Source organism: Euphorbia lathyris, chromosome 4 (genome assembly GCF_963576675.1).
Source record: "Euphorbia lathyris chromosome 4, ddEupLath1.1, whole genome shotgun sequence".
Classification (NCBI taxonomy): Eukaryota; Viridiplantae; Streptophyta; class Magnoliopsida; order Malpighiales; family Euphorbiaceae; genus Euphorbia; species Euphorbia lathyris.
Genome location: NC_088913.1, coordinates 12,697,075 through 12,709,566, shown reverse-complemented (window position 1 = coordinate 12,709,566; position 12,492 = coordinate 12,697,075). Strand labels below are relative to the sequence as shown.

The following is a 12,492-nucleotide window of genomic DNA, read 5'->3' as shown; positions in this document are numbered from 1 at the left end:
TATCATTAGTCGACATGGCACATCTGGTTATCACTTTAGATCGAGGTGTGTCATTAGTCTATATGGTACAATCAGTATTTCCTTAACATTATCGGATACTCTCAAAACTGCAACCAACCCCTTCTTTTATTTTATATTGATATTTATTGTTCGTTAGTAGCCATCGACATATACAAAGACCCTTGAGTAGCCACTGGTCATTAGAAAACTCATTAAAACTATGTATAGAATTTTAATTTTTTCTATCAAAACATCTAAAAACTATCAATTAAGCACTCATACAGAGAGCACCCCTGTCAATCAATCTTGTATCTATCATCGTTGGTAGATGTTTGTTATTGTTATTTGATGCTAATAAATTTGTTATTGTTATTTGATGTTAACAAATGTTACTTCCAAAATAACTAACTGCAACAAATGTTACAATCCTAACTACTATTTGAAATAAAACAACAAAAATGAACTAAAAAATCTAAACTAAACTAAATTAAACTAAACGGATGTTTGGTTACTCATTTTTCTCGTCATGTTTATCTTTTCATTTTAAAATATAGAAATTTATGTGTTTGATTAGACACTTTCTGTTCACCTTTTATAACTGAAAAATGGCTTTTTACGAAAGCACATAATTCATGCTTTTGGAAAATCAGTTTTTTATAACGACAAAAAGTAAACAGCACATAAACCAAACGTGCTCTGAACATACATGAACTCATTTAACTTAAAAGAATTTATATTGTTTCATTAACCAACAAATGGTCATATAAATATTTTGACATCTTTGTCTTTATAATTCTAAACAACAATAACAATCAATTTTCAATAAATGAATCCTAGTTCCTCCGTGATAAATCAAAACAATGTCCTTTTCAGTATCTATCTCCTCTCCCCATCTTCAACAAGAAGCAGCTTCTCAAAGGGAATATGTCTTTATGCATTTTAACTGTCTATTAAATGTGTATACTTTACCAGATGAAATCTTTGCATTCACTACAACTCCTCTATAATTTAGTCGTTTTTGAACATTATTTTCCTTCGACCAAATTCCGACTTCATGAAGATCGCCCTCGCTCCAGCATATGTTAATGGTCAGCCCGCCCCGTGCCTTCAAGCCTTTGACACAACCATTCGCCCATTTATCTCGAGGAAGAGCCGGGAGAAAGTAGATGTCCTTTACCGTGCTTTGGACAAGCATTTCCGCAATTGCTGCTGAGAAACTGAAACCAGAGATCGGAAAATTAGTAGAATTACTCATATAGTTACGCGGTTATGCATGTGAAATAAGACATAGGATTTACTATCCATTGAATTTGCATGAATCACAAGTAAAAAATAATTTCATCACGTTTGGGGTAAATTACATACGTGGTGTACAACTTTTTGTCATATTTGTCACGTCCGTGTCTAAAATTCTAATCTTCGATATAGATTATAATATAATTTTTATAGTGTTAATTAATTACGAATTTAAATATATTATCGGGTGTAATTTATTGTTTTTAAATGTAAATTAAGAGTTTGGGATAAGTTTAAAAGAAATTATAAATTAGAAGGATCTTAATTGATATTTTATTATCAATATATGTTGATTTTTGAAATCACATTTATATTTAATCCTCCACTAATTATGAATTGATATTCATGATGATGTTTAAAATAATAAATTTATAATAATAAATAAGTGCATGACACATTTCATATTACATGTCAATATTTTATTTACTCTAAATACACATGTCCATCATTTAACTATATACAATACATGTGGCATTCATTTTTTAATTTTTAAAAATTCATGTAAACATCTATGTATATATATGTATAGATAGGGTGATATGATGGAGGATAGGGGGGCTGGCGTATTTTAAAGAAATAAAAGAAGGAAAAAAAAATGGGATACAAAAAGATGAAAAACTAGAGAGGTTTAGGGAAAAACGTTTTTGGTTTCGGTAGTCGACGACGACATTTTGGGTTAGCTGATGATGACGTTTTTGGATTACGACATTTTGGGTTAGCTGATGATGACGTTTTTGGATTAGCTGTTAGCGGATCACACCGACACATTTTCGGTGACCGACGACGACATTTCGGTAACAGTATTTTAGATCAAGTTATTTTTAAAATGTTATAAGTATGATTTTGATTAAGTTTGGTTTCGCTAGTTTCGTCAAATTTTAATAAATAGTATAACTTTTAGATTAAATAGTATAACTTTTAGATTAGATTGTCTTTGAGATTTATTAAAGTGAAATTCAGTATTATTAGACTTTAGAAGCGTAACGAATGTAAAAGTATAATCGGTTCAAATTAACTATATTGGTTCAGGGTTATACGTTAATATTCCATGACAAACAACAGTAGTCTAATAAAAGTATTCGGTTTAAAGTTTAGTTTTATATAATAATTAAGTGATTTTAAATTGTCGAGTTAAAGTTATAAATTAGAAGGATTAATACCGATATTTGTTTGAATATAAAAGCTAGGTACAATAATTTGAATATGAAGTTAGGACAAAGATACTCTTAACGTGGTTAAACGAGTCTAATAGTAATTCAGTTTAGAATTTTCGTTTCGGTGATCAAAAGTAGTCTGATAAGCATATTTACTTTTTAACGATATTAAATTTTATCAATATAATATTTTGAGCTATTTAATTCTTGGAGTTCGATTAAATTATGAATCGATGATTCTATACGAATTTTTAACAATTTTAGTTATATTAAAAGATTATTTGATTTTAACGATTGTGATTATTTTTGCGAAACTAGTTATTTGAAGACAAATGGTTTTTATGATTATGGAATGAATTGGACGTTTGATTGTGAAAAGAGATTTTAGCATATTGTGATTTTATGATTTTTATATCCATCTAGAGTGATCCGGATTGGTGGTTTATATTTGAAGACCATGTTCAGTGAGGGACATAGCCTGTGTACACAGTGTAAAGACCTAGTCGGGTATTGGCAGCGAAGTGTGGGGTAAGACCAATACGGGATTAGGCAAGGTTAAAGAGACGTCTCGATTATGTGAAATATGTGGTTATGGATTGATACATAGGGGAGAAACTCTAGGATGGATATAAGGATATAAAGTTTTATGTTTTCGGTTATGAATTGATTATGATATAGTTTGATTAATTACGAGTTTGATTGGTTACGAGTTTGATCGATAAAGTGTTTATTTGATTACGGATTTCGTTTGATAAAACGTTTGATTGATTACGAATTGGTTTGATAAAACATTTGCATGGTTACGAGTTGTTTTGATTTGCATAACGTGATTTTAAGATTTTTAAGTTTAAGTTTTATATTGTCGAACCGATAAAGTATTCGTGTATATTAAATAAATAATAAATAAATTTTAGACCGTCGGAATAAGCATTTTTGGTCTATTCCAAACTTAAGTTAAGTTATTAGGAAATTAAATTAAGTTTTAACATGTTAAAAATTGATGAGTCGAATTCGTAGATCGGGATGCTAAGTATATTGTGAATAGTAGTAGCGATAAAATGAAGTCTATTAATCTCATCAGCGTGTAAATTAATTAAGAGAATAGTAGAACTACGTGGCTTTGATTCCCGGTTTAAATATTAAAAGATGTTCGGGATACGTAGGAAGCTTGATAGAATTATCAAGTTCAAGCCAAATAATTAATAAAACTTTAGGTAGTCCATAATGAATTTTTTATCTATTGGAAAATTATATTAGGAATTTAACGAGTTAAAATTGATGAGTTGAATTTAGAGATTGTTATCTATTAGAAAAGATGTTCTCCTTTCAGACTGTTAGGCGTACGTTGTTCTGTTTTCCGTTCATACCCGATGCCGATTTGGGTCGGGTGTGACAATATTTCACACTTTGGTGTACAACCTTCAATTTTGCACACAAGTGTACAACCTTTTTGGTGACCTCTCACTAAAGTGTACATACGGTAATTGTGACCGGTCAATGCAAAGTCAACATGCCACATCAGCAAGTTGACCTCCATAAAAATCAAAAGTTGACCGGTCAATTTTGATTTTTATGGAGGTCAACTTGCTGACGTGGCGTGTTGACTTTGCATTGACCGGTCACAATTACCGACTGTACACTTTAGTGGGAGGTTATCAAAAAGATTGTACACTTTTGTGTGCAAAATTGAAGGTTGTACACCAAAGTGTGAAATAGGACAAAGGTTGTACACCACGTATGTAATTTATCCAACACGTTTGCAACATAAAAAATATGTACTATCCACGAGGATGAGACATTAAGATGATGCATACCCAAAGTTGGCGTCGATTTGAAAAGGAGGGTGTGCAGTGAACAAGTTACTATAGAGACCTCCTTCGTAATTGGCTTCATGATCTGGGTCTACCAAGTCAAACAAACGCTTGATCATCCGATACGCATGCTCACTGTTATGTAACCGCGCCCATATTGCAGCTTTCCACATGGTTGACCATCCCGGACCTTCCTCTCCTGTTTAGGCATTACGAAAAGTTAGAGAAAGTTCGAGACAAAAGTAGCGTAAAAGACGTAGTTCCAAATGGCGTGTCGCCAGTTCAAAACCAGACCTTAGTAAAGCAAATGGAAGCATAGTTGTTAGAATCGTACGAGTCGCGAGTCGACTCGTACGATTCGATTCGATTCATGAAGAATTCGAGTCGTATCTATGGTACGACTCGGAAGCTTCATGAATCGGCCGAGTCACCACCGATTCGGCCCGATTCACCGAGTCGCCGAGTCACTGAGTCGGTCAATTCAGGCCATAATATTTTTAAAAAAATTCAATTTTTAACAACTCAAAAACGTAGAGCAGAAGAAGATGATTATTCACTTTACAAAAACAAAAAAAACGTACAGAAGTTATGAAACACAAATAGTTTCAATTAGATGACTCTTCACTTTACAAATTCCAAAACCTTCCCTCTTTCTTTTCTATTTATTTGTTATTATCTTCTTCTACTCTTTGTTCTTTCTATTTTCCATGTTCTGTCCGTCTCTATTTTATTTTATAACTTCTATTTTATTTTATAACTTGATATAATTTCCATTTATATATTAAAATTGCATTTTTGGACTAATATTTAAAGTTAAATATGGTTACTATTTTATTTTTTTATAGCATTTTGAATTTGATCCGAATCTTACGATTCAATTCGATTCACGAGTCCCGATTCGCAAAATGAGATTTCGAATCTCGATTTAACAACTATGAATGGAAGATAACATTAGATACCTCTCTTGTAAAGTGTATAGTCAGCAGCTTTACATAAGTCTGGAGTTTTGTCCGGAGTTATTGTATGTCCCGGAAACAACCCAAATAGGTGAGAAACATGTCGATGATGAACCTCTGGATCCTCAAAATCCTGAGCCTGTAGACGATAAAGCGAATTTTTCACTCCAGAATACGATTTATTGGTCTGAAGAAAAATAAACTTGTTCATCTCAATCTTTGAATACCTGCATTTAAAGCAAGAGGCTTACCCATTCCATGATAGAACCATCTCTCGCAATTTTTGTAGGTAAAAGTCTCGGTTGAGCTTTCTGGACTCGTTGAATAAGTTCATCGTCGTTTCTACCTAGAACCTGTGTAAGAAATATTCTAGTTACAAAAGGAAAAAACCATAATGGACCGAGTTAAGTTTCACAATAAATCAATTTCGCCATGCTTATCAGGGGTTAAATGCATCATTGATCACTGAACTTACATGGTTGTCTTCAAATGGACACTCAACTTCAACTTTGAGTTTTATCTCAAAAGAACTGAATGATGACACGAGTGACACATCAGTACGAGTCAACTCAGATCTCTAACTGAAATGACATATGACATCCACGTATGTGCCACATGGCAGCCACGTGTCGGTTCTTTTTATGAAAAAAACCAAAATTTAGTTTTTTTTCATAAAAATAATCGACATATGACTGCGACATATCATTTCAGTTAGAAATCTGAGTTAACTCATGGTCACGTGTTAGCCATGGCATCATTCTGATGCAGTTTAACTACTAAAATTGTCGGAGTGACCTAATTGAGACAAAACTCAAAGTTAAGTATTTTAATTGAGACAAATTAAAGTTGAGTGACTATTTTGAGACAACCATATAAATTCAGTAACCAACGATGCATTTAACCCTGCTTATCAGTAATGAACTTTAGTTTGTCATAATCATTATTCTTTACCTTCAACTCAACGAAATCACTATCGCCAAAGTGTCGTAAAAATGTAAACAATATTTAGAAAAACTTATATACAACAATAACGTCACAAACATCCGTCTCAAATTTGCGACGAATATATTTGGCCAACATACTGTATTGCTGGAAATTCCATCACAAACTTTCCGTCCCAAATTCCATGTGGAAAGGTTTTTGACGGCCTGATTACTATGGAAATTCAAGGATCGGACCGTCGCAAATTAGCTTTCTTTCAGTAGTGATACAACTACGACCAAGCAATTGTTATCTTACAAACATACAAGTTTAGACGAGTGATTTAGTGACACAGATCGAAATCTAGTGATGTTGACAATAACTTACGGTAAGAAATAACAAATGGTGACCGAAGGTAAAAATAACATGTTTTATCAGTATAGAGAAAGAATATCACCTCTGCTGCAGAGACGATTTGGGAAAACACTTCTTTTATGATTGACATGTCCATAGTGGTTGAATAGCTCACACTAGCAGGTTTACCATCTGGAGCAATAAACATATGTTCGGGCGAAGTTGAGGGATTCGTTTCCAGATATCCTCCCGGTCCTTCGATCAACCAGTCCAACAGAAATTTCGCACATCCTTCCAACAAAGGGTATGCCTTATTTTTTAGAAAATCCTAATTATACAGCATACATTAGCAATCATACTAGACTAGGAAAATTACAGTATATATTATGAGCAAGAATCATACACAAGAACGTTAGATGAGTAACAATGTTTAAAAGGGGCGGCCAGGTGCACTACGTGTCCCCGCTAAGCGAGGGTCCGGGGAGGGGTCCCACCACAAGGGTGTACTGGGGGCAAGCCTTCCCCTGCCAATTTTTGGCAAGAGGCCGCTACTAAGACTCGAAACCATGACCTCTCAGTCACATCAGTGGGATGTATGTGAATACTACACTATATGCAAATGCGAAAATGCCAACGGAACCCTTTCTTATGTCTTATTAGAATATTTATGAAGTTACATCTGATTCTGGCTTTGATGAAAACTTGACATTTGGAAGTCCATTTTTCATTGAAGGGGCTTAATTTTTGAACACCCGTCCTACGGGCCAATTCAGATAGTCTACGAGACCATTGCAGCAGGCCTACACGCCCGTGCCTGGTGGGGGTCACCTGCCCCTTGTAGTAGCTCTTATACTAAGTCTAGACATGGGAGGACCCGACATTGATATGTTCCATTCAACATCACCCCTCCTAAACCGCCTCTAGAAGATTCCACCAGAAGCGTTGCTATGGTGAGAATGGACGGGATGGGGCATGATTGACCTAGAAACTTCAAGAACGGGTGAGAAAGTGCTAGGAGCTGCGAGAATTGGCTAGAAGCATCGCCTACAAGCCCGTGTGTGTCTGCCAGCCAACACCAGCGGGCACGCGCACTGCTGGATTGTGCCAGAAGCTGCTAGAAGCCCTAGAGACCGCCACCAAGCCTGCCAATGGACCGCCTCTATGGAATATTCTAGAGAATTAATATTAACCATTGGATGTAATTGATTATGGCCGTCCACTAGGTCAGTGCGAGCCCATAAATAGGGGTTTAGGCATCGTAAATGGCACAAGTGAGGTTAGAGTTTGTACAATCTTGTAAAGCTCATTCATGCTCGTAAAGAATTCTTAAAGCAATTTAAGAGGTTATTCCTCATAACCATTGTACAAGATCCATTCCGCTTCCGCTGTATTACTTAATCTTTGCTAGCATACTTGCTTAGCGCTGAGAGAGAGGCTGACTAGCAACACTTTAGGGGAGAAGTATCGCTAGTGTCGCACAGTCCAATTAGCGAGACAATTGTGCCCGTGAAAACAAGCAAGTAGTACTAGTTAGTTATAGAAACATAGGAACTTACTTTGTCCAAAGTGTATGTATAATGCTCCCATAAGTGTGTACAAAGCCACGCTCCACCCATTGGCCACAAAGCCCACAGAGCTTCTCCTCGATCTGGCGATGTTTTCGCCCATAGGTCGCTCACTTGATGAACCACCCAACCATTTGCTTCATAGTTCACCTGCAACAAATTGGGAACAACAGAAGTTAAGGACAATAAAGGGCGTATCTGTCACCAAACATGCATTAACGGCTCAAATAAAAGTTCATCAAATGAATATCATTCCAGAACTATATATTAACAGCTTCATACAAAATATTCGATCGACTGAGAATTTGTGTAAGAAAAACACTTACTTTTGCTGTCTTGCTGCCATTAACTGACAGAGAAGAAATGTAGTCGAACAACGGTTCTTGACACTCGCGAAGATTACAAGAAAGGGCAGGCCAGTAGTTCATTTGCAAGTTAATGTTCGTATGCTGCGCACCACTGGTTATAATAGAGAAAGCACAAAAAATAATTCATCGTCAAGAAATAGAAAGAATGAAAGATTTAATTGTTAGTTATTCCAAGAGAACTATGCTTATTACACATACAATGTCATTCAGGGGCGGATTTACAGGGATGACGGAGGGTCCATTGATCTCCCCCCTACCCCCCAATTTAGGGAGAAATAATAAAAATTTATAATTACGACGGAAATTTCCGTGCTTAAATGAAATTTTTCCATTGGTAGATGCAATCTATTTAGAATTTGTAACAGATTTGGTATTAGCGACAAATATCGGCACGGAAATAGCCGATCGTAATGCTTAGTCCTAACAACATCTGTAATTTTTAACACATTTTCGTCCAACCCTATCCGAAGTTAGGGAAGCAAGAAAAACTTTTATATGAAGTATATGGAGGGCGAGCCTTGGCGCAACGGTAAACGTTGTTGCGGTGTGACCTAGAGGTCACGGGTTCGAGTCTTAGAAGCGGCCTCTTGCCAAAAAATTAGCTGGGGAAGGCTTGCCCCCAATACACTCTTGTGGTGGGGCCCCTCCCCGGACCCTCGCTTAGCGAGGACGTATAGTGCACCGGGCCGCCCTTTTATAAGACAAATGACAGATTAAAAGAAAGAGAGCTTACTCCCAAGGCGGTTCGGTATCCTTATTCCATATACCCTGCAAATTCGCGACCTGAGTTCCCGGCCGTGAACAAGAAATAAGCAAATATCTACCATATTGGAACATAAGCTCCACCAAGGATGGATCTTCATCAGTTTGAAAAGACTTCACCCTCTCTGCAGCTGAAATGGTATCATCTTCAGCAGCTTTTACCGATAAATCCTTATTAAACGCCAACAATTTCTTCATATCTGAGTCTCCGTTTCCCAATCTGCTCTTTGAACTTTTCGAAAGCTTCAGCGAAACACGATGAAAAAGAGTCTGATAATCATCTAAATGGCGTCCATATAAATCATTATACGACAAGTTTCTAATCGAATCCATTGCATTTACAGACTCTGAAGTAGGATCTTTCTTCGAATCAATCGGATTAGTAAACGGGCCATCAAATGAAGAAGAAGCTACTAAAAGTATAACTGCCCAATCTGAACCTTCCACCTTCAATCTTTTGTCATCCAAAACAACTATCCTTCCACTTCCCTCGCTAATCCGTAAACTCAAAATGGCCGTAAATAGAACTCCCTTGTCATTGTCTGTTCTCGGAGCAACCCTCGACGGAGGACAACTTCCTTCCATTATTATCTGATTTTCACCTTTGACATATGAGTGGTGATCCATCTTGCTGTTTAGAGACACTGTAAATGATACAGACCCGGCTTTGCTTCCCGAAATCTTTGTCACGATCACTTGGTTTGGATTAGAAGAAAAATGCTCCCTCGTATATTCGACATCAGCAACAGTGTATTTGATTCTTGCAGTGGCCGTATCCAGGTCCAACTCCCTACGATAAGTCTTCTCATCGTATTTGAGATGCGAATCGAACTCTAGATTGATGTCACCGAGTAGCTGGTAAACCTTCAACAGCACAAAACAATAAAATGTTACAAAGAGTACCAAAGTGAACAAAATCAGCATGTCCGGGAACAGAAAGCATGAAGTTTTTTCAGGCCGATTTGGTGCTTTAGCTTTGGCTAATAAGAACGCATTAGATTCAGAACAAACCTTGAACGTTAGAGAAATTCATCACATAAACAGAAAACTGATTACGAAAAATGGCTATATCACAGGAAAACTAAGATACATACTTCAGAAGGATTTCCGGACAACTTGACTGCTTCGGTAGTAGCTTCAGCATACTTTCCATCATCAACAAGTTTTCTGACTACAGATAGTGCAGCTGGAGCATTGGGATCAGTATAGTTTCCCGGAGTCCCGGTCCAGAGTGTATCATCTACAAGAATCAAGATAACATATGATAAGCAGAAATTGGTCAATGTGTAATATAATCCATATGAATGATGTCTCACAGATGCGACACACGGAGGACAAATTCATCCTATACTACGGGATGCAGTAAGGCAGATGTTTTGCAACTCAAACAGAGATTATCAACAGAATAAACCAAAAGAAATTAGAATATTTTCTTTAAGGAACTAGACAAGGAAAAAACGAAAATCTAGGAGTGAATTGCCGTAACGACCCAGTCCTGAAAGAGCACCGCCGTATTGGAGCATCCCGTAAGGAGCGACCTTAAAGGATAGCGAAGGAAACCGGAATGAACTGAATCCCACGTTGAAAATGAGAGGGAGTGACTGGGCTATATTAGTAAAGCATGTTTCCGATACATGTAGAAGCGTTTTAAAGCTGTAAGGTCATCCATTGGACCAAAATGAATAATGTCTACATGATATTGGACCAAGCTATCAAATTGCTATCAAAGTTGTTTTACATATATGTTAGTTCGGAGATGAATCAAACGGAAGTTGGTGGGCTCGTAACAACCCGGTCTTAAGAGAGTTGGGTTGGAGTGGAAGGCCGAATTAGAAAGAGATGCTAAAGAATAGTGATGGGTAAGAAATGAGTTGAATCCGAAAGCAAACAATATCTACATAGTATTGGAACCATAGTTGTCAAATCAAGATTCAACTCGTGAATTGAAATCCACATTTTGTGAATCGTAAGATTCGGTTCAAATTCATAATACTACTATAAAAAATATATATATATTTACCATGTTGAACTCAAAATTTTGTCTAGAAATGCAATTTTAATCTCAAAAAAGAAATAATATCAACCAATTACTTAAAATTCAAATTGCAAATGCAACCCTAATAAAACTAATTCACAAATCGGACTATGGTTAATAACTTAGTTTGAGTTTTGGACTCCGTTTTTTGCCTTCTCAACTTGATAATGATCGAATGGAATTTAGTTTGAGTTGATAATTTGATAAATAACAATTATCGGACTAGGGACTAGAGGAGAGCGAGTTTAGTAGTTAGTTTTTTTTTTTGAAGTTTTTGATGAACTGTGAGTCTGTGACGACGATCCGGCTCGAAATAGAGCTGAATCGAATCGCGAATCGCAAGCTTCTATTATAATTTAGATTCTGCTCGAAATAGAGCTGAATTGAATCGAGTTGTACTACTCGAATGGCGAATTGTAAGATTCTAATAACAGTGATTGGAACATATAGTTACAATTTCTCCCAAATCCACCAATTTTTCCCATTTCATTACCTCATTAAAAACACACAAATTTTCAAAATTGGATGAATCCAAAAATTAGAAACAAACTGAATTTAAAGTGACTGTATATCTTCAAATTTAAAACTATGAAATGCATCTACCACCAAAATGCCATAAAAATCTCACAAACAAAGACAATACAGCATTAATTACTATCAATTTCAAATTCAAACAATAGCCATTTTCTTCAACAAAATCATAATATTCCAACCCAAAAGCTAACTTTTCCAGTATCAAAAGACCAAAACACAGCCAGTTTAGATCAATTTTTTCAATAATCTTTACCATTAAGTTGAAGAACATCAGCTGCAACTCCGCCCCAAATCATGGCCCCAATGCGGCCATTTCCGATGGGAATTGCATCAGTCCAATGCGTTGCAGGACCACTAAACACAACTTTCAAAGGCCTATCATCGTCTTCATCTTCATCAGCATCCATTGAACTCGATTTCCATAAATCTTTCTCCGCCGGCCGCCGTACCACCACCCATTCCCCATCCTCCTCCTCCATCCTTACTCTCTCCGTACTTGGGCTTCAAAAGTAGGTGAAGAAGAAGATAATGGAGGGAGGGCGGTGGTGGTATTAATGAACACTGCCGGTGATATCTGCAAAATGGGACCCATATGATCTGGCATTTTTGTTTGTTGAAAAGAAGATTTGATTTTTAATTGCTGACACCTTTGTTTGTTAAAAAAGATCAAATTTTTAACTTGCTTTGGTTTCGCGGCTTGATATTTTCACAATTGTGAATTTATTTATTTTAAGGA

At 36.2% G+C, this 12,492-nt stretch overlaps 1 protein-coding gene across 1 annotated transcript; it reads right to left on the bottom strand.

Moving 5' to 3' along the window:
• Positions 1 to 715: 715 nt before the first annotated feature.
• Positions 716 to 12,285, bottom strand: LOC136225909 (alpha-L-fucosidase 2). The gene is made up of 10 exons (XM_066014073.1): positions 12,010 to 12,285; positions 10,282 to 10,427; positions 9,159 to 10,051; positions 8,384 to 8,516; positions 8,049 to 8,207; positions 6,596 to 6,820; positions 5,469 to 5,570; positions 5,221 to 5,356; positions 4,265 to 4,460; positions 716 to 1,217 (listed from the first exon to the last, which is right to left on the bottom strand). Exons 1-10 carry the CDS (start codon positions 12,233 to 12,235, stop codon positions 914 to 916), a joined length of 2,520 nt encoding a protein of 839 aa, XP_065870145.1. The 5' UTR covers positions 12,236 to 12,285; the 3' UTR covers positions 716 to 913.
• Between the last annotated feature and the right edge of the window lie 207 nt (positions 12,286 to 12,492).